The sequence below is a fragment of the Leptopilina heterotoma genome, unplaced genomic scaffold, assembly GCF_015476425.1.
Source record: "Leptopilina heterotoma isolate Lh14 unplaced genomic scaffold, ASM1547642v1 Lhet_303, whole genome shotgun sequence".
NCBI classification, from domain to species: domain Eukaryota; kingdom Metazoa; phylum Arthropoda; class Insecta; order Hymenoptera; family Figitidae; genus Leptopilina; species Leptopilina heterotoma.
The window spans coordinates 89,923-116,956 of record NW_025111007.1 but is presented as its reverse complement, the minus strand read 5'-3'; the positions used below and the strand labels follow the sequence as shown (position 1 = coordinate 116,956).

The 27,034-nt window shown below is 30.3% G+C and overlaps 4 protein-coding genes across 5 annotated transcripts in view; 2 read left to right on the top strand and 2 right to left on the bottom strand.

Annotated features, from left to right (window-relative positions):
• The window catches only part of LOC122504532, a 31,485-nt gene extending 15,491 nt beyond the window's left edge, over window positions 1–15,994 (bottom strand). The window contains exons 1-11 of the mRNA XM_043615684.1: window positions 15,053–15,994; window positions 14,681–14,968; window positions 13,873–14,576; window positions 12,432–13,734; window positions 4,585–4,749; window positions 3,233–3,418; window positions 2,784–2,960; window positions 2,549–2,714; window positions 1,987–2,098; window positions 1,806–1,911; window positions 108–183 (exon numbers count right to left, since the gene is read on the bottom strand). Of these exons, the coding sequence (XP_043471619.1) occupies window positions 108–183; window positions 1,806–1,911; window positions 1,987–2,098; window positions 2,549–2,714; window positions 2,784–2,960; window positions 3,233–3,418; window positions 4,585–4,749; window positions 12,432–13,734; window positions 13,873–14,576; window positions 14,681–14,968; window positions 15,053–15,241 (3,472 nt within the window). The 5' untranslated portion in view covers window positions 15,242–15,994. The remainder of the gene's footprint in view (window positions 1–107; window positions 184–1,805; window positions 1,912–1,986; window positions 2,099–2,548; window positions 2,715–2,783; window positions 2,961–3,232; window positions 3,419–4,584; window positions 4,750–12,431; window positions 13,735–13,872; window positions 14,577–14,680; window positions 14,969–15,052) is intronic.
• LOC122504535 (carbohydrate sulfotransferase 11-like) lies at window positions 7,174–8,565 on the top strand. Its single transcript, XM_043615686.1, has 3 exons — window positions 7,174–7,457; window positions 7,924–8,126; window positions 8,241–8,565. The coding sequence occupies exons 1-3, from the start codon at window positions 7,295–7,297 to the stop codon at window positions 8,469–8,471; spliced, it is 597 nt and encodes a 198-aa protein (XP_043471621.1). The 5' UTR covers window positions 7,174–7,294; the 3' UTR covers window positions 8,472–8,565.
• Window positions 8,837–11,598, top strand: LOC122504534 (carbohydrate sulfotransferase 9-like). The gene is made up of 7 exons (XM_043615685.1): window positions 8,837–9,193; window positions 9,354–9,570; window positions 9,708–9,856; window positions 9,937–10,108; window positions 10,605–10,764; window positions 10,890–11,089; window positions 11,331–11,598. The coding sequence occupies exons 2-7, from the start codon at window positions 9,421–9,423 to the stop codon at window positions 11,559–11,561; spliced, it is 1,062 nt and encodes a 353-aa protein (XP_043471620.1). The 5' UTR covers window positions 8,837–9,193; window positions 9,354–9,420; the 3' UTR covers window positions 11,562–11,598.
• Window positions 15,995–17,619: 1,625 nt separating the features above from the next.
• LOC122504539 (zinc metalloproteinase-disintegrin-like VLAIP-A) lies at window positions 17,620–25,252 on the bottom strand. Of its 2 annotated transcripts, XM_043615692.1 has the most exons (23): window positions 25,113–25,252; window positions 22,690–22,726; window positions 22,534–22,623; window positions 22,347–22,439; window positions 21,997–22,271; window positions 21,783–21,912; window positions 21,539–21,692; window positions 21,330–21,450; window positions 21,055–21,210; window positions 20,835–20,967; window positions 20,662–20,763; window positions 20,396–20,554; window positions 20,181–20,291; window positions 20,018–20,104; window positions 19,765–19,775; window positions 19,558–19,687; window positions 19,314–19,451; window positions 19,059–19,157; window positions 18,881–18,991; window positions 18,557–18,691; window positions 18,167–18,257; window positions 17,875–17,949; window positions 17,620–17,803 (listed from the first exon to the last, which is right to left on the bottom strand). In XM_043615692.1, exons 2-23 carry the CDS (start codon window positions 22,702–22,704, stop codon window positions 17,742–17,744), a joined length of 2,478 nt encoding a protein of 825 aa, XP_043471627.1. In that variant the 5' UTR covers window positions 22,705–22,726; window positions 25,113–25,252; the 3' UTR covers window positions 17,620–17,741. The 2 variants fall into 2 exon arrangements, with proteins under 2 accessions (XP_043471627.1, XP_043471628.1); XM_043615693.1 differs by lacking the exons at window positions 19,558–19,687; window positions 19,765–19,775.
• Between the last annotated feature and the right edge of the window lie 1,782 nt (window positions 25,253–27,034).

Sequence of the window (27,034 nt, the reverse complement as noted above, 5' to 3'; positions counted from 1 at the left end):
GAACAAAATTAGAAAAGTTTGATAATTAATATATATTAAATTTCTCTATTTGTTTTAATATTAAAATTTTGTCAACAGTTAAAACTAGAATGTTTTATTTAAATTACCACTTTCGCTGGAAACCGCTGCCTCAATATTATTATTCTCCTTATGTCGGATACTTTTTTGAAATCTACTGCCACTCTAAAATAGAAACAGAAATTTACTTTTAAAAATATTTATTATCAACTAGTATATAAACTACGAAGTGCATTGCGGAAAAATCTAACCTTTTCAGAAATAGAAAAACAAAACTTAAATATATATGTAAATCATTAACCTGTTTTGACTTTTTGATACTAAAAGAATTATAATTACCGGCACTGTACAGCAAAAAGTAAAGAGAGATCTCATATGATACATTAAATGTCAGCGTTTCACTAATTAGGATTTTTGGTATAGATAAGCGGTGTATAAATGCATATAAATATGAAGCATATTAGAAGAATTTCTTTCCAAAGGGCGAATGCGAGATTTGACAAACAAATTAATAATGTTGTGATACAAAATACTAGAATATCGAAGAACGATTAGTTTCGTATTTCTTCGACTCGAGATTCGCGTTTTCACAAAATCAAAAATATATACAGATAAAAGTAGTGCGAGTAATGCACGACATACGACGGATTACGCGAGAATCATAACCCTCGTTGCGCGGTTTCGAAAAGTTATTCGCGTTGTCGCGATATTAAAATAAACGTTAAAAATAGTAAAAAGTAATAAACGAATAATGCACAAAATTTATTGTATATCGAATTTGATACAGGATATGTTTTGTAGAACTAAAGTATTCTTTGCGACGTATTATCGTTGGCGGATAATTAATCGCTTGTATAGTAATAACTACTCGTTGGCTGGCATACCGCTTAGGATCAAAATCGTATTCGTATAGTCCCACGTTGGTGGTTTGGCCACTTGTAGCAACAGCTACTTCGGTATATTTCGACGCGAGGTAATAACCTCTTCATTAGTGGTTATGACCACTTCAGGTTAGACCTGTTGACGAGAAGACCGTTTCGCAGCGAGTGATGATCTAGGAGAGTGCAACGAGGGGTATCGACTCTGTCTAATAATTTTCTAACAATCCCTAAAAATTTTGTACATAGGTAATTTGTTAGTTAAATTCAGAAGTGATGATCTAACAGGTGAATAAGCTACTACCGGAGCTAGAACAATGGAGCAACGACAGCCATCAAAAAGTGTCAAGAAGCAGACTCGTTGAAAGTTGGCAAGAAAGATGGGATGGGGATTCAAAAGGAAGGTGGACATTACCGCCTGATCTCTCACCTCGCCACCTGGTTAGGAAGAAAGCACGGAGAAGTTGGCTATTACCTTACACAAGCGATGTCAGAAAAATTTATTGAACCTAAGATTTTAATTGGTGTTTCGTAAAACCGTTCGGCGTTGGAATTGAAACAGTGGCTAACTGCGAAGCATTAGATAAATAATAGGCGATTAAGGGCTGAAACCAAGCTAAGAAACTCATGGGAATCATAACGACTCCCAAGGGTGTAGCAGAAATTTCGCAGAATTTAGCAGAATTTCGCAATCTTAATAGCAAAGGAACGAAAATCATAACAAGACTCCTATCTGTTCACAGAGATTAGAACTATCATAGACATAAATGAGAATTATGGAAGATCACCAAAACCGTAAGTATGGAGAGAAAACCGAAACCTCGATACACGTCGAATTGTCACAACCTACTCTTAAATAATAGCAGACCAACCTAATATCTTTAGAAGAAATTATTTTATGAAGCCAACCTTAATCTTATTTCCAAAATAATGTTCACCAGGACCTTCGGCTCTTGCTGAGTATACGTTAGAGGAGTCTGCCCACCGATTTTCACTGTTTTTCGCCTCTTCATTTCTGGAATTAAAAAGAAACGTTATCTAACTAGAAAAAGAAATGTTGTGTACATTCAGTCTAACAAAATAATTATACCTTCTGGTTAATTCATTTGCTACTTTGGATGTGGCAATTATTTGTCCTCTTGTTCGACCTGTGCCTGGTGATACTGAACCACTTCCAGCTACAATCCAATCTACATCAGCACCTGTAATTTATATTCTTTAATGAATTCTCTATCCGAAACATATTTATTCCGAAAAATTTAAGATTTATCATCTTTGTTAGGTTTAGAGGGAGGAGAATATAATTAAGGAGCCGGATCATCTAACCCACGCTTCAGAAACACGCAGGTCCACTAAACAGCTTAAAGCTGACTCACTTAGGGGACAGGGGAGAGAAACAAACGTCGATTCCACAATCCGGTTCTTCAATTAATTGTTTGGGAATTCAGTAGTTGAGTTAAAAACTAAAATGTTTGAGCATTCAGCAGTTGGGTATGTTGGGTTCATCATTGGAAAGTTAAAATGTAATCTAATAAAAATACATGGAGTTTGTCCTAGTGTCCTTAGGTATAATATTAGGATATGGCATTCAAAAACAATTTGCTGAAGAGCAAGTGCTTCCAATAGAAGTCACCTATCAAAAAAATACGTACCAGTGGTTATTTGAGTAGTTGGTGAAATCTGCAATCCGTAAACAACAAGACCATCAGCCGACACCATTGGCAACGACTTTCTGGCAAGGCGGGCTCTTATTGCTGCGACTATCGACAGACGTTCATGACGATCTTTAACCACATCTTTTGCAACTTGTAGTATATCCTAAATAAAATGGAATATTAAAATTTTAAAAATACGTTTCATGAAATATTATAATAAACTTCTAATTACCTCCGTTTCGTAGATTTGTGCCAAAACTGCCAGCGTATCCAAGGCAGCTTGTCGAACTCTTCGACGTCGATCACCAACCATAACAACAATCTTATTTGTAAGAGTTTTCACATTGAATTCAGTACTTGGAAACGTTACTAAAGAAAATATTAACAACTGCAATGTGTTTTCCCTTGTCTGAAAATTACAATCAAAATTAAAGTTTATACTAATGATAACACCTCCTTAAATATATGCTAGTACCTTCTACATCCTTAACTCTCTGCCTACGCAAGTAATCGCTATCGATTCCGTCGCCTGATGGGAACTATATTCAAAGGCGCTAAATTTGGGGTAATTCAGCATAGGCAGAGGGTTAAGAGGATGTCAAAATTGATGCGATTTTTACCTAGACTTTCAGTGGAGAAGTCGCATCGATTTTAATGTCACTGTTTCAACAAATGACCTACCTTTGCATTTCTAGCGCCTATACATTGAGGTTGCATTAGTTGCTCTAAAAAAAGTGCGGGTCTCAGTCTAAGCATTGCAATTCTTGCAAGTTGAGCAGCATTGGGGCCACCTTGTCGAGCCAAACCCCAAGCAATTAATGACAGTCTTCGTTTAAGAGCGTCTTCAGAAACTCCGGTCAGTACAACCTGAAAATATAAAGTTGCAATTAGTGCAACCCAAACAAATTAGAAAGGTAGCAGGTATTATACTCTAGTGACTAAAAAATACTTATTGGGAGGATATCTAAGAGAATTTCTGATTATCAGATCCATCATCGTATTCGTTATTTATTAAATGTCACGTCATCGCGACGTATTTATATTATATTAAAAACATTTTGTAAAAGTTAAAAATAACTGAATCCTTTGTTCCTTTGAAATCTAAAACCATATTGATCTAAATGTTCGCACGAATCAAAAGTTAGCGGATGCGATTACCATAATGATCGTATACGATCGTAAAATTTTTACTACCCCTTGTGTGACGTCAATTCCCTTTGCAAGGGAATAGTATAAAAGGAGGCACCCTTGCCGAATTCGCCAGTCCAGGAAGAGCCTTCAACTTAACTAGAAACAAGTCACCACTTCGCATCTTCTTCGTATCAGTCCAGAAACCGCGACTAAGTTGATAAGTTCTATATTGTCGTCGAGTTTATTCTTCGTCTCCAATTCCAAAAATCTCTTTAAGTACCAAGTGTATTCTTCAAGTCTCGTCTAAGCCAAGTTCATTCAACGAGATTATTTCTACTGCGAAACACATTTCTATTTTTCCGAGGATTGCATTATTTCGACTTCAACGTCAAATCAATAATTTGACACCTGGACTACGGACCTTTCACTTTGGCTGGCCCGAAAACATTTCAAGGAAAATCTATTGCCTTCTCAGTCTACGCTAGACAACGTCACTTCTTCGACCACACACTGTACGAGGTATCGCCTGTTGGGTCTACGACTCTAATAATAATATTAAAAAGTAAGTAACTAATCCTTTTAAAATTAGTCCCCATCTAAATTCTCGTATGATTCTACAAAATCCGTATTTGTTTCAGTATCCCTGAAGACATGACATTTGGATCTATTATTTTTCTCTCACTCTAATTGTAAAGGATTCAAATAAAAACTTTAGTAATTTAAAATCATATAAACAGTTACTCTTTCTTAAAACCTGTCCCTTGAAATCAGAGTGTTTCGACTCTGTGAATAAATCAGGTATGAATCACCGATGCCGGACAAATTAAATATATAAATTATTATTATGTTTAGTTTCATTCCTGAGACATAACATAAATAAGAGAACAATAAGGAAACATTACCCGTGCAACATCAAGACCAGCTGCCGCAACTCTGCAACTTCTTTCTCCTCCTAGTACCGCATGCAAGAGCGATCCTAATCGAGGTTCGATAGCAACCAATGCTGATGATCTTCTGAGAACTGATGCAATTCGTTCCAGTGCCCGAACTCTAGCCCTCCAGTCATCCTAAAACAACGATAGTAATTATTATCATATCATTAGATTAACGTTAGGAGGAAAATAATGATCAAATATAAGAACGATCTGAAATGGAAAAATTTAGAAATATTGTCATATGTTTGGGGTTACAACGTTAGCATAACGTTAGTCTAACGTTAGTATCATTAGCTAACATTAACTTTTTCACCTGGGCTATAATTCCAAAATTATTGATTTTAAAAGAAGGGTTCAACTTAAGAAGCTTGGAAATCATAAAGACCTTTGGAAAAATAATCAATGAAATCTGACTTTTTACAGTAGGAAAGCTTCTTACCGATTGTAAGAGAATAAAAATTCCCGCAATCAATACCTAGATGGCGAGAAATGTATATATTGCAAAGGTAACTGAACTAAAGAATATATACAACGGGAGGTTTAAACATAAAACAGTTTATGATTAATTACAATGGTTATTCTTTTTTCGAAAGAAAAATTTATTCACGAAGAAAGAGAATATTAGGAGAATATATATTACAAGAGGGTTCAACAAGAAAGGTGTCCGACAGGTAAATTGTTGGATAATGTCCTTAAATCCTTACAGACTGGATTTACATTCAAGCATTTAATATGTACTCTAGGTACTATTCATACGAATTAGTACTCTAGTAAATATTCGTACTCGGTTCTCACGCAATACGCTCCTCATGATTATTTTCTTCCTAAACTGTCTACTGGTCATATAAGTCGGCTCAGACTTCAAGTTCGTGCACGACCAACCAACCCTTCTCGCTCACGTTTCATTAGTATACTCGACTGTATAATTTTTTAATGAGATGCCTCCCGAGACATTTCTCCGGAATCTATTCTTATTAGAAGTAAGTTGACTTACTTGCCAAATATAAAAAGAGCTCTCATTAATTCCAATATGTCAGATATTTTCTGGATTTTATGGCCTCTACAACCTTAGAGTGACTTTTGGTCTAGTGCCTCCAAAAAAAATTTAATTATTTGCAGTCAGTTAATTTCTCATTTTAAAGCATTTATTTTGCAAAATTGAGGCAGACTTGAACAATTAAAGTAGTTAAAATGGGTCGCTATTTGATTCTTCGACATTTAAAGATAAATTTTCCTATCACCTAACCTGTTAATTGTTTAATTCCTAAGCTTGAAGTTTTCGTATTTATTTTTTATTTTCCTTATTTCTAGACAAATAAATTTCCATTGTAACTTGCAATGTCGAAAAACGATTGTTTTCAGTTTGAGTAAAAATAAAACATTGATGATCTTATTCTTCCATCATAGTCGAAATTCATTTACATTCACAATAATAAACTGTGTGTACAGAATAATTGTCAGAAACGAACCTCATTATAAGCATATAAGTAACCTTCAGTATATTAATAAGAATCAATAATAAGGGTCAATAGCGAATTCAGATATGCAACGAGAATTAAAAAATACCAGGCCAAGAGCATCTTAATTTCATTGAAATCCATATTTTAATGCAAAACTAATTTTTTGGATTGACAAGCAGTCTATTGACAAACTAATCATTCAAAAAGTGAGTTTTTAATTTTATTTTCTTTTTTCTTCGCGCATATGTTATACTAAATCACAAAAAGTTTAGAAATGACATTGTAACGCTGATAAATAAGGCTAAATATAGTGACTGACGATCTTGAAATGTGTATAAAAGTAGGTTCACCATATGATTTCTTTAGACCTTTGTGAATAAATAATTTGTAGTTGTTGTGTCAAGAATGTACCTTTTTATAAAAAAAAAATTTTTCATCAGATGAGAATTAGTGGAAAAAATATTTACTGCTAAAGAGGACCAAGAATACTAGTAATTAAACTAAAAATTAGATTTGTTTCAGTACAAAACAGAATTTATTTTTTATTTAAAAATAAATCTTTGATTTAAATGGCAAGATATTACAAGTTACAACAAATACTGTTCTTCCTTCTATTATTTGGATCAATTTGCGTAGTTATGATACTTTTGTTTAGTAACAATGATAAGAATATAATTTCTGATTTAAACAATTTGGAAAATTTTATTGTAAGTATGCTTTTAAATTAAAAAAAGTATGGTTAATTTTATTTTTCTCCTTTAAAAATATGGCAAAGTTGATTAAATTATTATTTAAAGCATCAAATAGAAGAAATCAACAAGCAACGGATTGCCCTTTTGAAGAAAACTTGCATAAAGTATAATTTGGGTTTATATAAGAAAGAGAGTTTATCTCAATTTCAACCACGTGTTCAGTACAGAAATTTTTATATAGATAGGTAAGGTAGGGTAAAAGTAAAAATAAAATCATTTTGGACAAAAATTAATTACTTTTATTAAATGCAGAATACACGATATTTCTCTATGTCCAATATACAAATCAGGAAGCACAACATGGATACATAATTTATGTTCTTTAAATAATGTTCCGGAGGAGCAACTTATGAGTGGAAAGGAATTAATGTCTACTATGGCTAGAAGAGTAATTCCTAGATTGGACTATCCAGAGGCCGAAGAGGTTGTATTATTTTAATTATTAGTTGGCTTAATTTTAAGAATATGTTCCTCTCACAGGCAATACGGAAGACAACAAAAATTTTAAATGTACGACACCCTTTCGAAAGATTATTGAGTGCCTATAGAGATAAATTGGAAAATACTCTTGCTGGAAGGGAGAATTTTCAAGAGGAATATGGAACTATTATTGTTCAGAATTATAGAGGTAATACAGGGTTGCCACAAATATTTAATTTTTTCCTGATTTACAGACAAAATTTTCACTTTTTCCCTGACCATAAAAAAATATTCTGATTCACTCTAAAAATTATTAGATACTCAAAAAAATTTTTATTACATTTATTTACAAATTTCTTCAAAAGTCAAATTATTCGAAAACATCAATAACTTCTTTTTAAATAAACATTTAATCATTTATTATTTCTCCGTAGGAATTAAAATTCTTCAAAACATTTAAATTCAAATCTTTTTGAAATTCAACAACTTATAAGAATATTATTACAAAACATGAAGAAGAATATTTTTCAAAATCAGGGAAAAAATCAAAATTTTGTCTGAAAATCAGGGAAAAGTCAGGGAAAAACAAAATTAAATTTTTGTAGCAACCCTCTAAATGTATGCAAAAATAAAAAATTTCAAAAAAGAGACTAAAAAAAAATATTTAAAAATAGACCCAAAGAATCCAGTAATTCGAGCAAATCAAGTGATAAAGATGAAAGACGCACCTGAACCCGCAGGTGTAGAACCCACGTTTCGAGAGTTCATTGACTATGTTATAAACGCTGATCTTGGTCGTTATCACAGTGACGACCATTGGATTCCCTATTATCAATATTGCACACCATGTTCGCTTAATTATGACTTCATTAACAAGGTATTTTTTTAATATTCATTTTTATCAAAAATTAACTCTATTTCATTCACAATTTGGTCTTTTAATCTTTTTAATTATAATAATAATTATTTATCAAAATTGTTAATTTAACAGGTAGAAACCCTTTGGCAAGATCAAGTATTCACTCTTCGAAAATTAAAATTAAATCAAAAAATTAAACCCCACTGGAGAAATAGTTATGGACGATCAAATGCATCACGTATTTACTACAGTCAGTTAAACAAAGCAATGATTTACAAATTGTACGACAAATTTAAATTAGATTTTGAAATGTTTGATTACTCCCCCAATGCGTATTTTAATTATGCTACGTCTGAATTTTAATAAAATCTTAATTATAAAAACGATAAAACAGCATTAATTATACATTCTTTTGCAAATTTGAATTCTACGATCACTACGAGTAAATAATATTAGTAATAATTATATTATTAATTATTAATAACAATATTGATGATAATGATGATAATGATGATTCCCTAGCGATTTATTGATGTCTTATGTTTGCTTAGGTTATTCAAGGACTCTTGGAAATTATAATTATTCTGCTAAAATTAGAACTAATTAATTTTATTCCCCCAAACAATTTTCACCCTTAATTGAGTATTTCGTTTAGATAACATCGAAAACAATTTGAGGTTTAATACAATTAGGTAATTAGAAATTGATCTTTAATTAATTACGAAGTGATACGAAAGTGGAAGTTTATTTTATCTCCTCGTCTACCAGCATTGAATACATATAGGATAGATCAATGGCCTCTCAAGGTGAGATGACGCCTAAATATTATTCGAAACCAGTCTGTCTTGAACCATCTGAATAAACGCTACTAGTTAAACTGTCGATTTAATAATTCTCTTCTATGTTGACAATTAAATTATAATTTTGTCAATTATCACTAAAATATGTCATCAATAAACCGAAAAGTGTCCTAATAAACGATTTTAGTCAATACTTTTTTAAAATAATAGCTATTATAATAACTATTAATTTTTGCAATGTTTAAAAAGTACAATGTTTAAAAAACGGATCAAATTATACATCAGGTAAGTTATCCTAATAATCTTCTCAATTTTATAAATACTATTATATATATTATAGATTATATTATATTATTATTGTATTATATTTTATTGTTATTAGTATGTATATTATATTTTATTATTATTATATTGTATATATAAATAAACAACTGTTTCATTTCAGTGTAGGTGCACAGAAGAATAAGTATCTAAAAGAATATTTTCTATTCAGTTAAAAAAAATTGCGTATCATGTCAAGACTTTATAAACGACAACTTACACGAATATTTTACTTCCTTTTAACATGTGGATGTATTTATATAATTTTGAAATTCCTTTTCAAAAGTACGAGTGACGAAAATATATCAATTTCTAATTTTGAAAATTTACAACAGTTTATTGTAAGTACGAATATTTGCATTTCTTTAACAGATTAACAGATAAGTTATATCTTATCTGATTCTATGGAAAAAATTTAGCATGTTGACAAGAAATAATAAAACTAAATTATCGAATATACATATACTGTTCCTTAAAGAATCAAGTGGAAGAAATTAACGAGCAGCGAATTACAAAAGTGAAGGAAACTTGTGAAAAATATAATTTAGGTTTTTATAAAAAGGATGAAAGTTCGTCTCAGTTCAAACACCCACCGGCTCCTCAGTTTACTGTATTCTATATAGAGAGGTACAGGAAAAATTTAATCATGTGTGTTCTTGAAACGGAAAGGAGAATTTAAAAATCATTACTTTATATTATTTTTTTAGGTCGCACAATATTTCCTATTGTCCAATATATAAAGCGGGCAGTACAACATGGATACATAATTTATGTTTGTTAATGGGTGTTTCCGAAGATGAACTTTCCGGGGGAAGGGAACAAATTTCTACGATAGCGAGAAGAGTAATTCCTGAAATGGAATATCCAGAAGCCGAAGAGGTAGTATCAAAAAAATTTATTTTTAGTATTAGTCTACGGTTCTTAGCATCTTGCTGACCGCTTGTTCCATATTCAAAATGTATACCACCTTTTCTTTATTCAGCCCCATGAATCTTTCAACTAGAAATGATTCCCATTTTTTATTGTCATGTTGACAGCATCTATCAGTACTCATTGCTTATCTAGCTTTATGCATTTGACCCCAAGTGGAAAAGTTAACATTAGCTAATGATACTAATGTTAACTAACGTTTTAGGCTAACATTAAACTAACGTTTGGTTAAAGTTAATCTAACGTTAGTGACCAAAACATGTCGTTAGGATTAACGTTAGCTAACGTTAACTTTTCCACCTGGTGCCTAACCTTTACTGTTTTTGCCAACGATGTAAATTACAAAAGCATTACTGAAATATCTTACAGCTTTATGCATTTATTTTACAACAACCAATACACTATTCTTAACTAATTCTTAACAATATATTTTTTTTAAATGTAGGCTTTGCAAGAGACTAAAAAATTACTGATTGTACGTCATCCTTTCGAAAGATTATTAAGTGCCTACAGAGATAAATTGGAGAATTCTGTTGCTGGAAGGGAGCATGGAACATTACACTTTTATGAAAAATATGGAAAGATGATTGTACAAAAATATCGAGGTATATTTAACTCCGAGTCTTCTAATAGCAAAAGTATAGTTTAAAAAAAAAGTATAGTTTCTCAATAAAATTTAGAGTTTATAAAATATTCCAAACATTGTAATAAATAGTATATTAAATTGCAGATAAAAATTTTGCAACATTTCAATCGAATCAAGTAATAAGAAAGATAGGCACACCTGCACCCGCAGGTATTGAACCCACGTGGCGAGAGTTCATCGACTATTTGATTAACACTGATCTTGGCAGTTATGCCGACGACCACTGGATGCCATATTATCTTTATTGCACTCCATGTTTGCTTAATTATGACTTTATCGCTAAGGTGACTATTTCGATTTACTATTCAACACATAAGGGCATATTGAACGATTAAATCAGTTTCACCATTTTATGTTTTATGTATACACATAAAGTAATGGTCAACATTTGGAATTAGATTTACTTCTAAATTTACTTTTGAAATTCCAATTTTTGCTACAAATTATATTTTATTAATTTATTTTTATCCTCCATTTGTTCCAATTAAAAATTATAATATTAATAACAGTAATACTTTTATACAGGTGGAAACTCTTTGGCAAGATCAAATATTCACTATTCACAAATTGAAATTAGATAAAAAAATTAAACCCAACTGGAGGCACAATAATGGTCAATCGAATGCATCGAGAATTTACTTCAGTCAATTAAACAAAGATATGGTTCAAAGGTTATACAAAAAATTTCAACTAGATTTTGAACTATTTGGCTATTCTCCTGACGAGTATTACAATTACGCTACATCACAATTGTAAATATGTTACGTATAATAAAATGCCTGTTAAAGAAAAATTGCATTTGATTGCCTTGGCTAACACAGGGAATCTAACACTCCCATTCCTTAGTAGGTTACCAGACGCATTTTTTATGAGTGTCTGTCTGAAAGTACAGAATCTGATTCCCCACACCTGAAAAACCCTCAACTCGACCTGTGCGTGTGCTTCTAATTGCTGTGTTTTCGTGAAATCAATAATTGAATTCCAAATTACTTGTCTTCAACCCACCAACTTTTTATCGTAAAATCGATTGTTCTACTTTCAACAACTTGTTATCAGCGAGATCACTTTCAAAACCCTTTTGTCAAATTTCTTTTCGTATATATAATAACTCCCCATATCATCTAATGTCATAATGCAAATGCGATTCATTGCGTGGAATTGGTTTATTATTCCTATACCAGAAAGTCAATGCAAATACAGTTTATTGCATGAAATCAACTTTCACGAACGGACGAAACATTAAATTAGGAGGAAATTAGTTTTAAAATACAACGATGAACTATTTTTTCTGTCACGAATAGTCGATGGGATATTATAAAGACCTAGACGAAGCTAGATGAAGAGATTAAATACCAGTTACCGGATGTTTTAGGAAATTGTACGGAACTCTTTTAAGTTATTTGTTATTACTATAGAGGGTTTTTAGACCTAGCTTCAAAACTACCAAGTAAAAACATTTACAGAGTGTCTGCAAACTTTCCGTGGATTTTCATCAGATTACTATAGTTTTTCTAAACTTTCGAATCAAGTATCCCTGCATAAATACTCGACTTGATTCAAAAGTTTAGTAAAACTGAAACCCAAACAGTTGAAATAGAAATAAATAGTAAATATCTACAAAATTACCTTATTGTGCAAGTCCTGGAGAACTTCTTGGTCCACCAAACCCAGCTCTTCCCAATTACGTTCGTTGTTCTTCAAATCACTCTTCGCTGGTAAATTTGTATCCCGAACTTTAGGGGTCACTTTTTCACCAGTGGCTTGTAATTTACGTTCACTAGGAATTGGGACACCATTCTGCACATCCTGTTTCTCAACAACTGAACCATGTTTTTCAGCTGATGATTCACGTTTTTCAATATTACCCAACAAGACCTCCTCTACTTTACCCTTGTCTAGTTTAAAATCATCTACTGTCGAACTTTCTTCGATTAGTGGAGTTTCTTTCACTTCAACAACATTAGACTCCAATTTAACTTTCACATCAATATCTGCCACAATAGTGTCTTTATCGTTCGAATCAAAATCACTGTCAGGATTAACAATAGAACCAAATGGGGAATTGTCCTCTAGTGATGAGTCCTTCTTCTGATTATTCTGCTTCACCGGACTGGATAATTCCATAAGAATGTAGTTTCTTTCTTGACGTGGAAACACCTCGAAACTGGAAGACCTTCTACGACTTGGGGATCCTCGGGTTGGACTGGAATTTTTAGACTCGGGAAGATTCAAATCCGGGTCGATATCTCCATTCGTTTCTAATTGAGGTGACGAAACGGTTGCGAGTGTAGAAAGAGTAGGTACCTCTTCTGCTATTGCTAAACTTCTTCTTCGTGATGGTCTGGTTTTTGCACTCTCGGTAAAGCGACTTGCTTCCGCAATGAAAGAATCATTGGGAGATTCTGATCTTTTCTTTGGAGATTCCTTTGGATAATGATGTTCGTCCCCATCATTTCTCTCCGTCTCGGGACAGACGTGAAATGCTTTTCCCTCACTCTGCTGATAGATTGTTTCGCCCTGCTGGAAATTCCTCTCCATCTGCCTTTGAGCAAGAATATCCACTGAATCCACTCGGCCCCTTCTGCCCGAACTCTTCCTCCTTGAATTTCTAGAAGTGCTGATGAAATCAAAGAATAGTGGACTATTGGTTCTGGTTAGTATTCCCTTCTTAGGACTTAGATTTGCGTTGTGTATGTAGATTTCCCTTCTGGGACTGCTGGAGTGCGAACGGTGGGGTTTATGAAGACGTTTGTGAGTTGGACTGTTAGGTTGAGACGATGCTTTGGGTTTTAGATCCGATTGGGGCATTTTCGTCGCTGGTGATATTGGTAATGGAATTCTGGTCTTTGGGGTTTTCTTCACTGAGAGAACGGTATCATCACTGTCTGGAGTGCGAAGTTTGACGATTTCTCCGCCAAAGTGTACTCGCCTGGAAAAAATAAGTAATTCAAATTAAGTACAGAATTTACTTGCAGTAAACCTGGAGCAAACTTTCAGGAAAACTTTTAGCAAACTTTCAATAAACTTGTAGGTGCTTACGGATGATTGCGAAATAGGAAATATTCACCTGGGGGTTTTATGTAATTCTTCCAATGAAAAATCTTGCTCCAAACTGCAATCTCCATGTTCCTCATCAGAATCGTTGTCGTCATCATCCGATTCGTCACTATTCTGATCCTTTTCCTCAAGGATAGTCATTGTAATAGCGGTTTCTTCATTAAATTTAATTTCCGTTTCGAGTACAACACGCGAAGGGGGTATTGCTCCAGATAGGGTTTCATCATCCTCTTCGACAATTCCAGAAGTATCGCTACCACTTTCACATATTTCTTTCATAGAATACGGATTGTTGTCGTTATTCAAATCCTTAAAATCAACATGTGAATTGTTATAAATTGCCCTATTATTTGACGTATTCCTAATATCCTCATCACTTTTACTAGTTCCGTTCAATTTTATCCGGTAGATATCGCAAAGTGTTTCGAAATCATTTTTCACTTGGTTATCGATTCCTTCAAGGTAGAAATCGAATTCTTGCGTTCCAACGAATTCGCGGATTTTTATTAATGATTTAAGTGCTGCTTCTTGATGTGTTACTTGGATCAAATGAGAAAGGAGGGAATGGGTCGCTTCCTTCAGAGTTTGTGTTGATGGTCTGGAAATTCCTTTCGATGGGAATAGCAATAATGGTATGCTCAAAAGTACTCCGATTGTGACGTTCGTTTGGAAATTGTCCAAAGTATTCGGACGATTTAATCCTTCCTGTAAAATCTGAAATGGAGAACATTTGGGGTTTGAATTGGAAGTATTCTTTGGTGATGGTGATTGAAATGGTTAATAGTAAATGGTTAATGGTTAATTATTAGGTATCTTACTATTTTGATCATTTTGTCCCTGTCGGTACTGTGCAGAAGGAAAACTCTCAAAGCATCTAGAGATCCTTTCCTTACTGCTGGTGCAGAATTTCCCAAATTGTTCACCAACTCTGGTATTACGGATTTCATGCATTGATCCACTGTATCACCTTCCAGGGTTGGTAGCACATCAATTAGAACCCGAAGAGCGTGCTGGCGAACCTCCCATTCAGGATCGTTTAATCTATCCGAAATCTCTTCGAACGTCATCTGAATATCGATGTTCGATGGAAACTTTCGAGTTCGTACCTAGAATTAAATGCACCATTAAAAGAAAATAAAATATTTAAAGATGATAGAAACAAATTCTGTTTCTAATTAAAAAATACAAACCACATATTCCCAAAGTGGTGTCAACTGAATGGGTTGTCCTTGCTGAGAAGCAGATGTCATTTTCTCCCAGGTCTTCCGATATTGAACAGAACAATTATCAGAATCACTGTTATTCGTCAAAGATTGCACAAATGGATTATCAAAGTTCCTCCGGGGCTCTAAATGCCCCAAAATTATCATTCCCGTCATGGATGTTGAGAACACCACTCTTCCATGTCTTCCTACGTTTCATCTCTCGATGTTTCAAATAAACATTCTCTCATTGTCACTTTAAATAATACATAGTCGCAAAACGACACTCACATTTCACATCATTATTCAAATTATTGTCAATATTCAGAAACATTTGTTACAAAAGTTTTTACAACACCTGAAGAATATTATGTTAATATTTTTCAACTCTATTATATATGGATTTTTAAATTTCAAAAATATGTTTACTTTCTCAACTATGGTATGTAATTTAGAAAAAAAAAGTATTTTGCATATCATTTCCAGCTGCAAAGTACTTCCTAGAATTTGAAAATTTGTACGTATGAAACAGATGATGTATAAGAATTGATGTATAATAATAATATTCATCAAACTATGTTATAATTTTTTTTCACCCCCGCACCTTTGCTAATAAAAGTGCAAAGAGGCACGAGGTGCACTGTCAAGGTAAAATAAGTTCGATATCCATTTGAATCGAAAGTCACGGTTGTGGCAAGTGTAAAGACTTTTATATAGATGACTCTTGAACTACATTGTATTATTAAATGTAATTTGTCAGAAAATACAATATTGTACTTTTTAATTTAATTCAATTCGCCCCTTGAAGTGCTTTTCTAAAATTTGCTTTTCAAAATTAAGATTAGGGAAACTAAAAAGCATTAGAGGAATTTAATAATAAAAAATATGTATTTCAATGACAGGACAAGAATTAATGTCAGAAGGATATAAATGACATTTTTCAATTCTATTGAATGGTAATTGATTAGGTACACTTGATATTTTTGGTAATGAAGAAACTATTGAAGAATAATAGGAAGGGTGATAGATAATTTCTATTATATTTTTGAAAGACATTTTCTATTCTTGAATTGAAATTTATTTTTGATTCTATTTGGGTAATAAAGAAACTATTGAAGCAATAAAGTATTGAAGTAATTAATGAATGAATTAGTAAATTCATTAATTTCTTTTTAGAGAATAAGTTTATTGTAAATAAATAAATATTTTCCGTAGGAATTTGAATTTGCAATTTTATGTCAAATGTAGATTAATTAGATTAGTTTCACGATGAATTTTGAAATCTACGATACCAGGAATCGCGACATGGTACGCGGAAATAAGAAGTTTATCTCTATAAATCTTGCGACACGAACACCCCTTGAAAGTAGATCGCACGAAAAGTCATTGGATAGTCTAAAGACATCGTGCGTTTTTTTTTGTATAACCGATAAGACATATTTTTATTATTTGTAAACTTCCTTTGTTATAAATAAAGTGAGAAAAATTTTCCAAATTCTTTTCTTCTACAACAAAAAAACCCTTTTTTAATTTCAACCCCCTTTCTTCAGTTTTAAACCCTTTTTCCAAAACACCATAAATCTATTTTAAATTTTAAATTTTAAAAAAATTAGTCGAAATTAATAATTATTAAATGTAGAATAAATATGTATAATTAATTTTACCACTGAGCTTGGTATTCACTTTTTAAAAATTATCCCAATTCGGGCTACTTTTAAGGAATTTTTCAATAAATTAAAAAATTGCAATTTTCTGAAAGATTTTTAATTTTAGTTTAGGTGATTTTTGAATGTAATTAAAGCGCGGTATGTTTTTTTTTAATAGAAGTGAGGTTTGAACTCACTATACCGCGGTTAGCATGTGACTGTTGCCCCTTTTCTCTAAGCAAAGCGAAATGCTTTCAATATCGACCACCCCATCCCCACTTTAGTTCAAGTAAAGTTTTAACAGGTGCAAAGGATTTGTAACTTCGAAGATTTTCGGTGATGCTTTATTGCGTTTGTTCAATTAAAAACGACCGTGTGAAAAATCGATCTCAATCCAGATGTATAATTATCGGCGAGACAGAAAAGCATCGAACGAAGTATTTAAGAGAACAATTTTTTTTTAAATTAATACTAATAATTAGTACCACTAATACAATTAATTATTAGTTATTATTTTAATCACTTTATTTTATTTTAAAATTAATTATACTAAAATTATATTAATAATTATATTATAATTATAATGTAAAATTAAAATTATATTATAATATTTATATAATTATGTTACAATTATTCCAAATAGCGAAACATTTGGCTTACATGGCACATTATTAATAGGTGGGACATTTGAAGTTTGCTGCAAGATTACTGCAAGATTTTGTGCTATCCTAATTTTATATGGTCATTTACGATAAATCAATTTCATCATTTAACGAAATTTCATATTATGATGACTGTGTTTACGAAAATTTTAATTTTAAAAAATAAAGATATGCATATAGCATACCTATTAAAGTTATTGGATAAAATTTAGTGAAGAGAAAAGTGTGAAAAATAAAACATCGCAACTTTAGTAACTGTTCATTTATTAAAACACAAACTGAACTTTGTATTCTTTAACAAATCATCATTTACATGTAATATCATTTAAAAGGAAAACAATTATAAATTTATATAGCAAAAAGTCGATTCTAAAATTCAATTCCCAGGTCACTCGCCAAATTTTTTTCATCTTCATCATCATTGGAGAAATCTAAAGATGAAAATAAATCAACTTATGCTCTTTTCACGAAATATTGCAAATTTTAAGAATTAATTTCTAACCTTCAGCAACATTGTCATCTTCACTTATCGAGTCGAAAACCTTTTTCTTAATTTCAATTCTCTTTTTTGGATAAACTGTAAATATATTGATATAAACTTTTAATAAATTTCTGCCTGTAAAGATTTGATACTAATATTTGCAGAAATAATATGGAATTATTGTATAAAATTTCTTCAAGTATTGTCGTGAATCTTTTCACGCGGGATATAGATTATTAAAACTATTTTTGAAAATTATTTAATTATAATATTTTAAAAATCATAATATATGCATTAATTTAATTATACTTTCCTCTCAGTTCATCAGTATTCCAATTAGTGGATTCCCTATTATTAACATTGTCAGAAATTTTTATATCAACACATTTCCCAGTTAGGCAAAACTGAAAAATTGTAAAGTAATAAAAGAAAAATATTACGTGGTTGATTATTATTTTTATATAACATATGAAAGCAGAGCAAAGATAGAAAAATTTTACAGCTTATCAAAAATAATTATTTTTATTTAATTAACTAATTTTACTTAAAAATGAAATTCAAAATTGACAAGTAACAGTTACTGAATTGAATTCGAAATACTCATCAAGAAAATTATATTAAATTATAATTTTTGGGAACAGTGGTGTAAAAAGTAAAAATTTTTCAAATTCGCAAGATTAAAATATTAAGAAATTTTAGTTACTCGAGCAGGTTTGCAAGGATATCCATCTTCTGCGGTTAAATTTTGAAAGACAATTTTTTCATCTATTTTAAATATTCCTCTGATACTTAACGCATTTTCACTAGCACACGTGATTGTACAGTTAGTTGTATTGTGCTAAAAATGTCATAAAGTAAAAATAAATTAAGGGTTTATTTGAAAATAAATATTATATATATATATGAAATGTATTGTCCTTATTCATGTATTGCTATACATCCGTCATTATACTAAAAAGTAGAGAAAAAAAGTGAAAATATTCAATTAAACACACAAAGTTGAATTTTTTTATCTTCCACTACTAACATTTTTTGCCAGAGTCATTCCAATTATTTTATATCGTTCACTGGGAGATTTAAAAATAGGCCATTTATCTGACACTATTGTCATATTCACACAGTTCCCATCTTCACAGGTCTAAAGAAGAAGACAAATGAAATTTTCAGTGACCAAATTTATGTATATTTGTTAAAATGTTCCTTACTCCATTATTATCACATGGATATCCTTCTTCAGCAACTAAATTTTCATCGATTCCCTTATTTTCTTCATTTTTGCAATAAGTGATGCATCCATCGTTAAACTATAAAAATAAAAAAAAAATAAACTTGGGAGCATAAATTTTTGTTTATTGCTTTTAAATACTTAGAAAAGTTCTAATGAAAGAAATTTACAATATGAAAATATAAAATTAAATAAATGAAAATGTAAATAAATCCACATTTGTTTTAATACTAACGTCATACATCCAAGCCATTGAAATATCTTTACATCGTTCTTTGGGAGATTTATATTTATCTAAGGGAGTAGTTGTTTCAATAGTGCTGACAGTAGTTGACGTAATTGTTATATTGACACATTTTCCGTTATTACAGTACTGAAGAAGAAAAAAAAATATGAAAATTGTATCTTTTTTTATTTTACTTATACTTTTTATGCAATGCAGAAACAAATTTTATAATTATATTTATCATAAGTCTTACTCCATTATTATTGCACGGAAATCCATCTGGAGCTAATATTCTTACTATTGTTTCATACCTTCTATAAGTTTGGTTAAGGAAAGTATCAGCAAATACATAAACTATTTTATTGCAGAATAAGTTACATTCTCTTAAGGTCATGTTATTTAGTGGTCACGTGCTCCATATACTTTACTATGGGAACACGTGACTACTGAATAACATGACCTTAAAGTCTTCTGAAATATTAACAATTGAATAGCTATTATTTAAATTATTTTCAAAAAAAATATTGATTTTAGACGAATCTAAATAAATTTTAATGTACAAAGTGATTCGATATTTCTAAAGTGAAAATAAAATAGCAAATCTGTGAAATTGAAAATGAAAATAAAAGTGAAGATTTAAAATAAATTACATAATAGATCCTCAAATGACATAAAGAAAAAAAATATATTTTTATTATTTGTGGAATACTAACTCCTAAAAAGCTTGATGCTCCATAATTTATACACTGCTTTTCAGCTGATTTGTAAATTTCATCGTAACATGTTCCATTTAGACAATACTATAGAATTAAAAATATTTTATTAAGTCAATATTAACAACATCATTTTTAAAAAATTTAAATTCACATGTCTTACTCCGTTACTATTACACACAGTTCCATCATCGGCTATAAATTTCCTGTTTCTACGGTATCCAGATAAGTAAGTTTTAAAAGTACAGGTAAGTTCACAAAAACTTAAAGTAGCCTGGAATAAATTTTCAATAAATATTCACAAGTGTGTAACATATTTTGTTGAATTCATATAACAATTTTAAAATTTACGAAAATTTGTAATAAATTTCTACTAACACTTTCAAAGATTGAAAATAATTCTCTTTCTTTACATTGCTCTTCGAGAGATTTATTAGTTTTATACGGTTGAAAATGGTTTGGGAATAATACATTTAGATCTGAATTGATATCACTTCTGTCAGATTCTATTTTTACACACTTTCCCATTAAGCAGACCTATGAGATGAATAAAATATTTTAGATTCAGTATAAAAATAGGATAAATTGGTTTAAACTATTAATAAATGAAGAAAAACACTAATTGATATTTATAAATTTCTTACGCTTTCCACGTCACAAGGAGTTCCTTCAAGTGCTGGTATAATTTGAGAAACTCTTTCATGATATTTGACGCATTCTAATTCTGCACAAATTCTTGGAGACACCTTGTTAAAAATAAATTTGAATTATTACATTTTTCTTAAAATGAAATTCGCTTATAGCAATATTAACTTACAAACGCTCTCTCATAATCTCGAGATATGCATTGTTCATCTGCTGACATGTATTGTCCAGAAAAAGTTGATAGCATTTGATCATCAGTTCTACCAACAGCTGGATTATTCCGAACGCACTCAGATGCCTCTGAACTAGTTTGCAATGTGAATATGTTATTTAAAAAAACAATTCATTTGTATCACATATTTCGTTACGTAGATGAATAAAAATAATTTAACCTTAATGTTAATTTCATTTTTTCTTTGGAACATGGAGAAAAGTAAAATTGATTTTCAGTTCCTCCATGATAACTCATAACAAAACCGTTCTTAAAAGTACATCTTTCTATCTCTTCTTTACTCATATCTTTGTTATCATCATGAGGAGATCCCAATCTAATAAAATTAAATTATAATATGAAAAATTATTCTCTTAAAAGTAAACCATATTTTTTGAAGCAATAATAAATTGATTTATTTATTTAGTTATTATTATTAATTTCAATGCTGCTTACACATGACCTATTTCATGTACAGCAGTCAATATTCCGTCAAAGTTTCCTGAATCACTAATAATTGCTGTTGACTTTACTAGTAGTGCTTCTATTCTACAAACACCTCTTTCATATGAAATACCTTTAAAGTTTTTAAAGTTTATGTTAAGTTGTATTAATACAAATATTCTGTACTTAAGTATCATTTTAAATAATTTTAAAAATTTTACCTATTACTTTCTGAAATATTCTTGGTTTAACGAAAAACACAACAATATCGTAATCAAGAGTCAAATAAAAATTTCTTTGATTGAACATAAAAAATGAAAAACGGATCAAATTCTGGAAACTAATTATGTATTCATCCATCGGTTCTATTGGATCCTTTGGTTAGAAAGAAAATTTTATAAATTACCATGGAAGAGATATAGATAATTTTTGTCAATAATTATTTCTGTTATAAAAATAAAATACCTCACACACAACAATTCCAGCTATACTTAAACGAACTGAAGGATCATCCATTTCTCTAAAATAAAGATCTACTGTGTTCCAAAATGTTAAAACATAAGCAACAGTTTTTTCGATACTGCGATTAAAGTGTCTGAAAAGAGATAAAATTTCTATTATTAATTCTAATTGAAAGTTAAATATATAATAAAATTTAAATAATTAAAGTGAAACTTACAGAAAAATCGTTGTATCTACATAAATTAATATTTCTGGATATACTATTTTTGGAGTTTCGTCAATATTTCTAAAATCATGATAATCAGGTGTGGGATTTGGAGAATAATTAGTATTCCTGATATTTGTTGGAGATACTTCTCGTTTGTAAAGTACGTGATAATTCTTCAAACTATTGTTTTCTGATTCGTACGGTGATTTTGATGGAACATCACGACGAATGCGTTTGACATTATTTAACGAACGTATTACTTTGTCAGAATCAATAATACCATTCTAAAAAGATAATTTTTTTTAGACACCTGTAGCTTTAAGAAATACCATAACGGGAGTTAAATTTATTTTACTTACGAATTCTGAAACACCTTTTTCATTTACTGTATGAGCTATTACAGACCTAGTTTTTCGGTCATGATAAAATGTAAGGTTCAATTTCTCCATAATCTATATAATGTTATGAATTAAATTTTAATAATTATTTAAAATACAATTTGGAATATTAAAATTTAAGACCGGAAAAAGCATATATCTAACTTACATCGTATTGTCGAACATATATAAAATGTATGCCATAGTATTTAGCTATCCAAACTTTTGTCTTTTTACCAGCAAAAAATCCTTCTGATGACTGCAAAATCAATTTTCTATCGTTTCTTTATATAGTGTGACTGCTTTAAAAAATACTTATGTATACCTTCATTGAATTCATGATCCGTAAAATATTGTTGGGCCTAATGGAAATCATTTTCTGATTACTTTTTGAACCAACAATGGTAATTATTAATTACTACTGATTACATTGGTAGAAAAATGTTGCTATATTAGTTAATCGAATGCGAACAAAATTTTAGAATAGGATTATTAATTTTCATGTTGTAATTTCAAGTAGTAATTTTCAAGAATAAAGTTTTAGTGCAAACTACAATGATATTAAAGTGTATAATTATATTAATCTAGAATATTAAAGAAGACTCACTTTTGGTTCTACAAACTATAAAAATTGTTTAAGGGTCATTCTCACAATCGGGACACATGACACGTACATTAGATTTTTAAAAATAAATAATAATAATTTTTCAAAATCTTTACGTCCTAATAATAGCATTCATCATGATTTAATCGGATCCTATGAAAAATAAATCGAAAATTTGAAATATTTAAAGATACACGTGTTTATATAGCATAAAAACTCCCCTCCGTTACCGTTCATGAAGTAAGTTTCATTTATAGAAAAGGTATTATATTAATTCTGTAATACAAAAAAATCTTTTGCCCGGTAATATCTAATTATTTTTCTATTTCTAATTCAATCATGAAAAATAAAGTAAAATATTTGTTAGTTATTTTTACATAGAATTAAATTAGTCTTGTGCAGAAATAAAACTCCCCTCCGTTACCGCTCACAAATATAATTATAAAATATAAACAAAAACGATAAAATAGAAATAAATACATCAAAACTCTTTGTAGTGTCAGTATAGTTATGGTTATTGCATAAAATGATGAAACAAAATGAAAACAATTAGTTTTAAAAGAATCTTTAGTTTGTCAGTGTTTATCGACACAATAAAAACTCCCCTCCGTTACCGCAGTAAATTTAGTTTTTAGGACGTAAATAATAATAATTTTTAATAATCTTTAAAACATTGTTTTATTTAAAAACAAAGAAAACAAATGCTGTCATTAATTTATTTATAATATTTATTTTTTTTATATTAGAATCATAACATTTTGAAGCTGTATAATGGAAGAAAACTCCCCTCCGTTACCCATATGGTATATTTCCATTACACAGCACGTAAATTACAGACTTTATTAATCATCGGATTCGCCTGAAAATCGTTACTCGGGGGTTTTTAGAGTTGCTGATTACAAATATGATAATAATTTTTGAAAATTCAAAATGGCGGATCCAACATGGCGGACAATTTTTTAAAACATTCATCGGATTTGCTTGAAACTCGTTACTCGGGGGTTTTCGGGGTTGCTGATTACGAATCTCATGTCAGTTTTTGAAAATTCAAAATGGCGGATCCAATATGGCCGACATTTTTTTTCAAAACTGCTCAGATTTGCATAAAATTTGTTACTTGGTGGTTTTCGGGGTCGCTGATTACGAATCTGTTATTAGTTTTTAAAAATTCAAAATGGCGGATCCATCATGGCGGACACTTTTTGAAAAATTCATCGGATTTGCTTGAAACTTGTTATTAGGGGGTTTTCGGGGTCGCTGATTACGAATTTTGAGTCAGTTTTAAAAAATTTTAAATGGCGGATCCAATATGGCGGATAATTTGAAGATTGATGCTATTCGATAGAAATTCGTTCCTCAGGGGTTTTTGGGGTCGCTGAATTCGAATTTGATGTTTGTTTTTGAAAATTGCAAATGGCTGATCTAGTATGAATAATTAATTAGATTGGCTTAAAACTTGTCGCTCTGGGGATTTCGGGATTTTGAATTTTCAAAAACTGACATCGGATTCGTAATCAGCAACCCCGAAAACTCCCGAATAACGAGTTTCAAGCATACCCGATGAATTTTTGAAAAAAGTGTCCACCATATTGGATCCGCCATTTTCAATTTTCAAAAACTATCTTGAAATTCATAATCAGCGACCCCGAAAACCCCCGAGTAACGAGTTTCAAGCAAATCCGTTAAATTTTTGAAGAAAGTGTCTGCCATATTGGATCCACCATTTTGGATTTTGAGAAACTGACATCGGATTCGTAATCGGCGACCCCTAAAACCCCTGAGTAACGAGTTTTAATTAATTTTCATCAATTTTGAAACCCATTTAGCTGCGAGAAATTTTCAACAAAAATTCTGATTAAAAAACATTAATTTTTAATAATAATGTTGATAAAGATTGTAACCACGTATTTTATAGGCTTATTAGGATCCCCCTTTTGCCAAAGAACTAATAATAAAAGTGAATTTTCAACTTTTTTTAAAATGAAATTTCAATTCTGAATTTGTTCCTTTCTAGAGATTGACCCTTAATTATCAATGGCAAATGGTCATAAATATAGATAAAAATTGTTTGCTGCGTAGGGTACTTATTTCAATGTCGAATGTCACATATTGTCAAATTATGATTTAAAATAACAAATATCTACCTTTACTGTGTATGCGAATGGTACAGTGAATGCACAAAGCAAAATACAGGCGTTAATCATTTTCTGTTCACCAATAATTTTAGGAAACTTCATCAGACGTTTAAGAATTAACAAAGTGCCACGTATGAATAATTTTTTATTTTAAATATTTCTACATTTTTAAAAATACATAAAATTCGTTTCAATTATCTATATAGAGTTTATTAGCTTCGAGCCAATAAGAACACTACAGGTTTACCATATGTTAGTTGGAAGAAATAAATTTTCTTTATAGTTGAAAGATAAAAAAAAATATTTGCATTAAAAATGCATTTCAGTTTGAATATTATTGAAATATAACTTGGATGAATAATAAACTCACCTTTTCTGAAAAATTAATTAATTATTTTATGAGACACAGTCTGACATTTATTTAAGTATAATTGTGGTCAGTATTAGTAATATTGTCTAATTACTATTTAATTATTGCGATCAGTATTTTTAACAGTAACTTTAAAAGATTTTTTAAAATCTATTTAATAACTTTCTGTTAGACTGATAAAAGGCATTTGCAATACTTTGATTTAGAGGGTATATGATATCGTATAAGATAGTGTTTTGTTCAAAGTTTCAATGCAATCTTTATATTTTAATAATAAGCAAAGAAAACATTCCTTTGTATGAATAAATTTTCTTTGTAATGAATTCTATAATTTTTTTTTGTACCCAATTTTTTTATTTTGTACATATTTTTGAAATCTATTAGAAAATTCTCTACTATTATTATATCAAAGATGTTATGCACATTTATAGGAAATTATGACTTGCGAGAATTATAGTTAAGCTTTTTGTATAAGTTCTAATTCAATTGAGCCTATTTCATTTATTTATCTACTAATTACTAATGCATATTAAATCCCAAACAACATCAGAATTTTTTAAGAAAATCATCAATTTCATCAAATTCGAGGCATTTTGTTTTAGAACAAAAGGAATTTTGCGCAAAAATTTTCTATTGAGAACTCTCAATTTAGAAAATATTTTAGCGCAAAACGTCACATGCAATATTGATAAACAATGTTTTCCCGTATTCGTTTGCCGTACTTCTGAATAAGCAATCATTTTCCAAGTTTCTCATAAAGCTTGCCTGAGGATAATAACCTACAATTGGTTTTCTAACTCGATGCACCATAAACACTGAAAGTTTACTATTTGGGGTATACACCTCTAAATCTGCACATTTTGCGTTTATAGTTGAGATAAGCAACTGACTCTAAATTACTAACTGCGAAAGTATATTCGCACAAAAAGTGTAGAAAGAAAACTTGCTTTTCTAATATTACCTTTTAATATTCAAATTAATGCGCATATTTCTTACCATAAGGGTATCATATATTTTTTTGATGTTTTAAAACTACGTGAAAAAAAATTATTTTTAATTTTAAATTTTCGAAAGCAGGGTGGTCACAATTAAGATTCAGTTTATCAATTTACCTGACATTAAGATTATTTACTATTTTATTATTTTTTTTCAAATTTTCATAAACATTTAATATTACTGTCTGAAAGTCTGAAACTTAAACCCCATATTATTTGTTTTACTATTTGGCTTTTTTTTCTTCTGAATTAAGAAAACAGAAAAAAATTAATTAATTTTCAGTGAAATAAACTATTAGGATGGTAAAGATGAGTTTGACAGAATATCAATGACTTGAGGATTAGGTTGAAAATTGAGGTTGTGTAATTATTAAGTCAGTACTTAAACCATGACTGTATAACGTCTTGATTGATAGGTGATATATTATTTAAGCATAATCATCTCTGCTCTTCACACTATATCTGCACTAAATATTGATTTGATTTCCGACCTACTTTCTGAATAAAAACCAATTTTGTACATAGCTAAATGGATTATAATTTTAATTTATCAAAGTTTTCTGTTA

What these genes read in the sequence shown, in the direction of transcription:
- LOC122504535 (XM_043615686.1), top strand. Translation starts at nt 7,295, where the DNA reads ATGTTCCTCTCACAGGCAATACGGAAGACAACAAAAATTTTAAATGTA. An exon ending in TATTGTTCAGAATTATAGAG is followed by an intron (nt 7,458 to 7,923) that starts GTAATACAGGGT and finishes ATTTAAAAATAG; the next exon opens with ACCCAAAGAATCCAGTAATT. An exon ending in ATTATGACTTCATTAACAAG is followed by an intron (nt 8,127 to 8,240) that starts GTATTTTTTTAA and finishes TTAATTTAACAG; the next exon opens with GTAGAAACCCTTTGGCAAGA.
- LOC122504534 (XM_043615685.1), top strand. Translation starts at nt 9,421, where the DNA reads ATGTCAAGACTTTATAAACGACAACTTACACGAATATTTTACTTCCTT. An exon ending in ACTGTATTCTATATAGAGAG is followed by an intron (nt 9,857 to 9,936) that starts GTACAGGAAAAA and finishes TTATTTTTTTAG; the next exon opens with GTCGCACAATATTTCCTATT. An exon ending in ATTATGACTTTATCGCTAAG is followed by an intron (nt 11,090 to 11,330) that starts GTGACTATTTCG and finishes ACTTTTATACAG; the next exon opens with GTGGAAACTCTTTGGCAAGA.
- LOC122504539 (XM_043615692.1), bottom strand. An exon ending in CTCCTTGTGACGTGGAAAGC is followed by an intron (nt 20,555 to 20,661) that starts GTAAGAAATTTA and finishes TTCATCTCATAG; the next exon opens with GTCTGCTTAATGGGAAAGTG. An exon ending in GAATACTGATGAACTGAGAG is followed by an intron (nt 17,950 to 18,166) that starts GAAAGTATAATT and finishes ATATATTTACAG; the next exon opens with TTTATCCAAAAAAGAGAATT.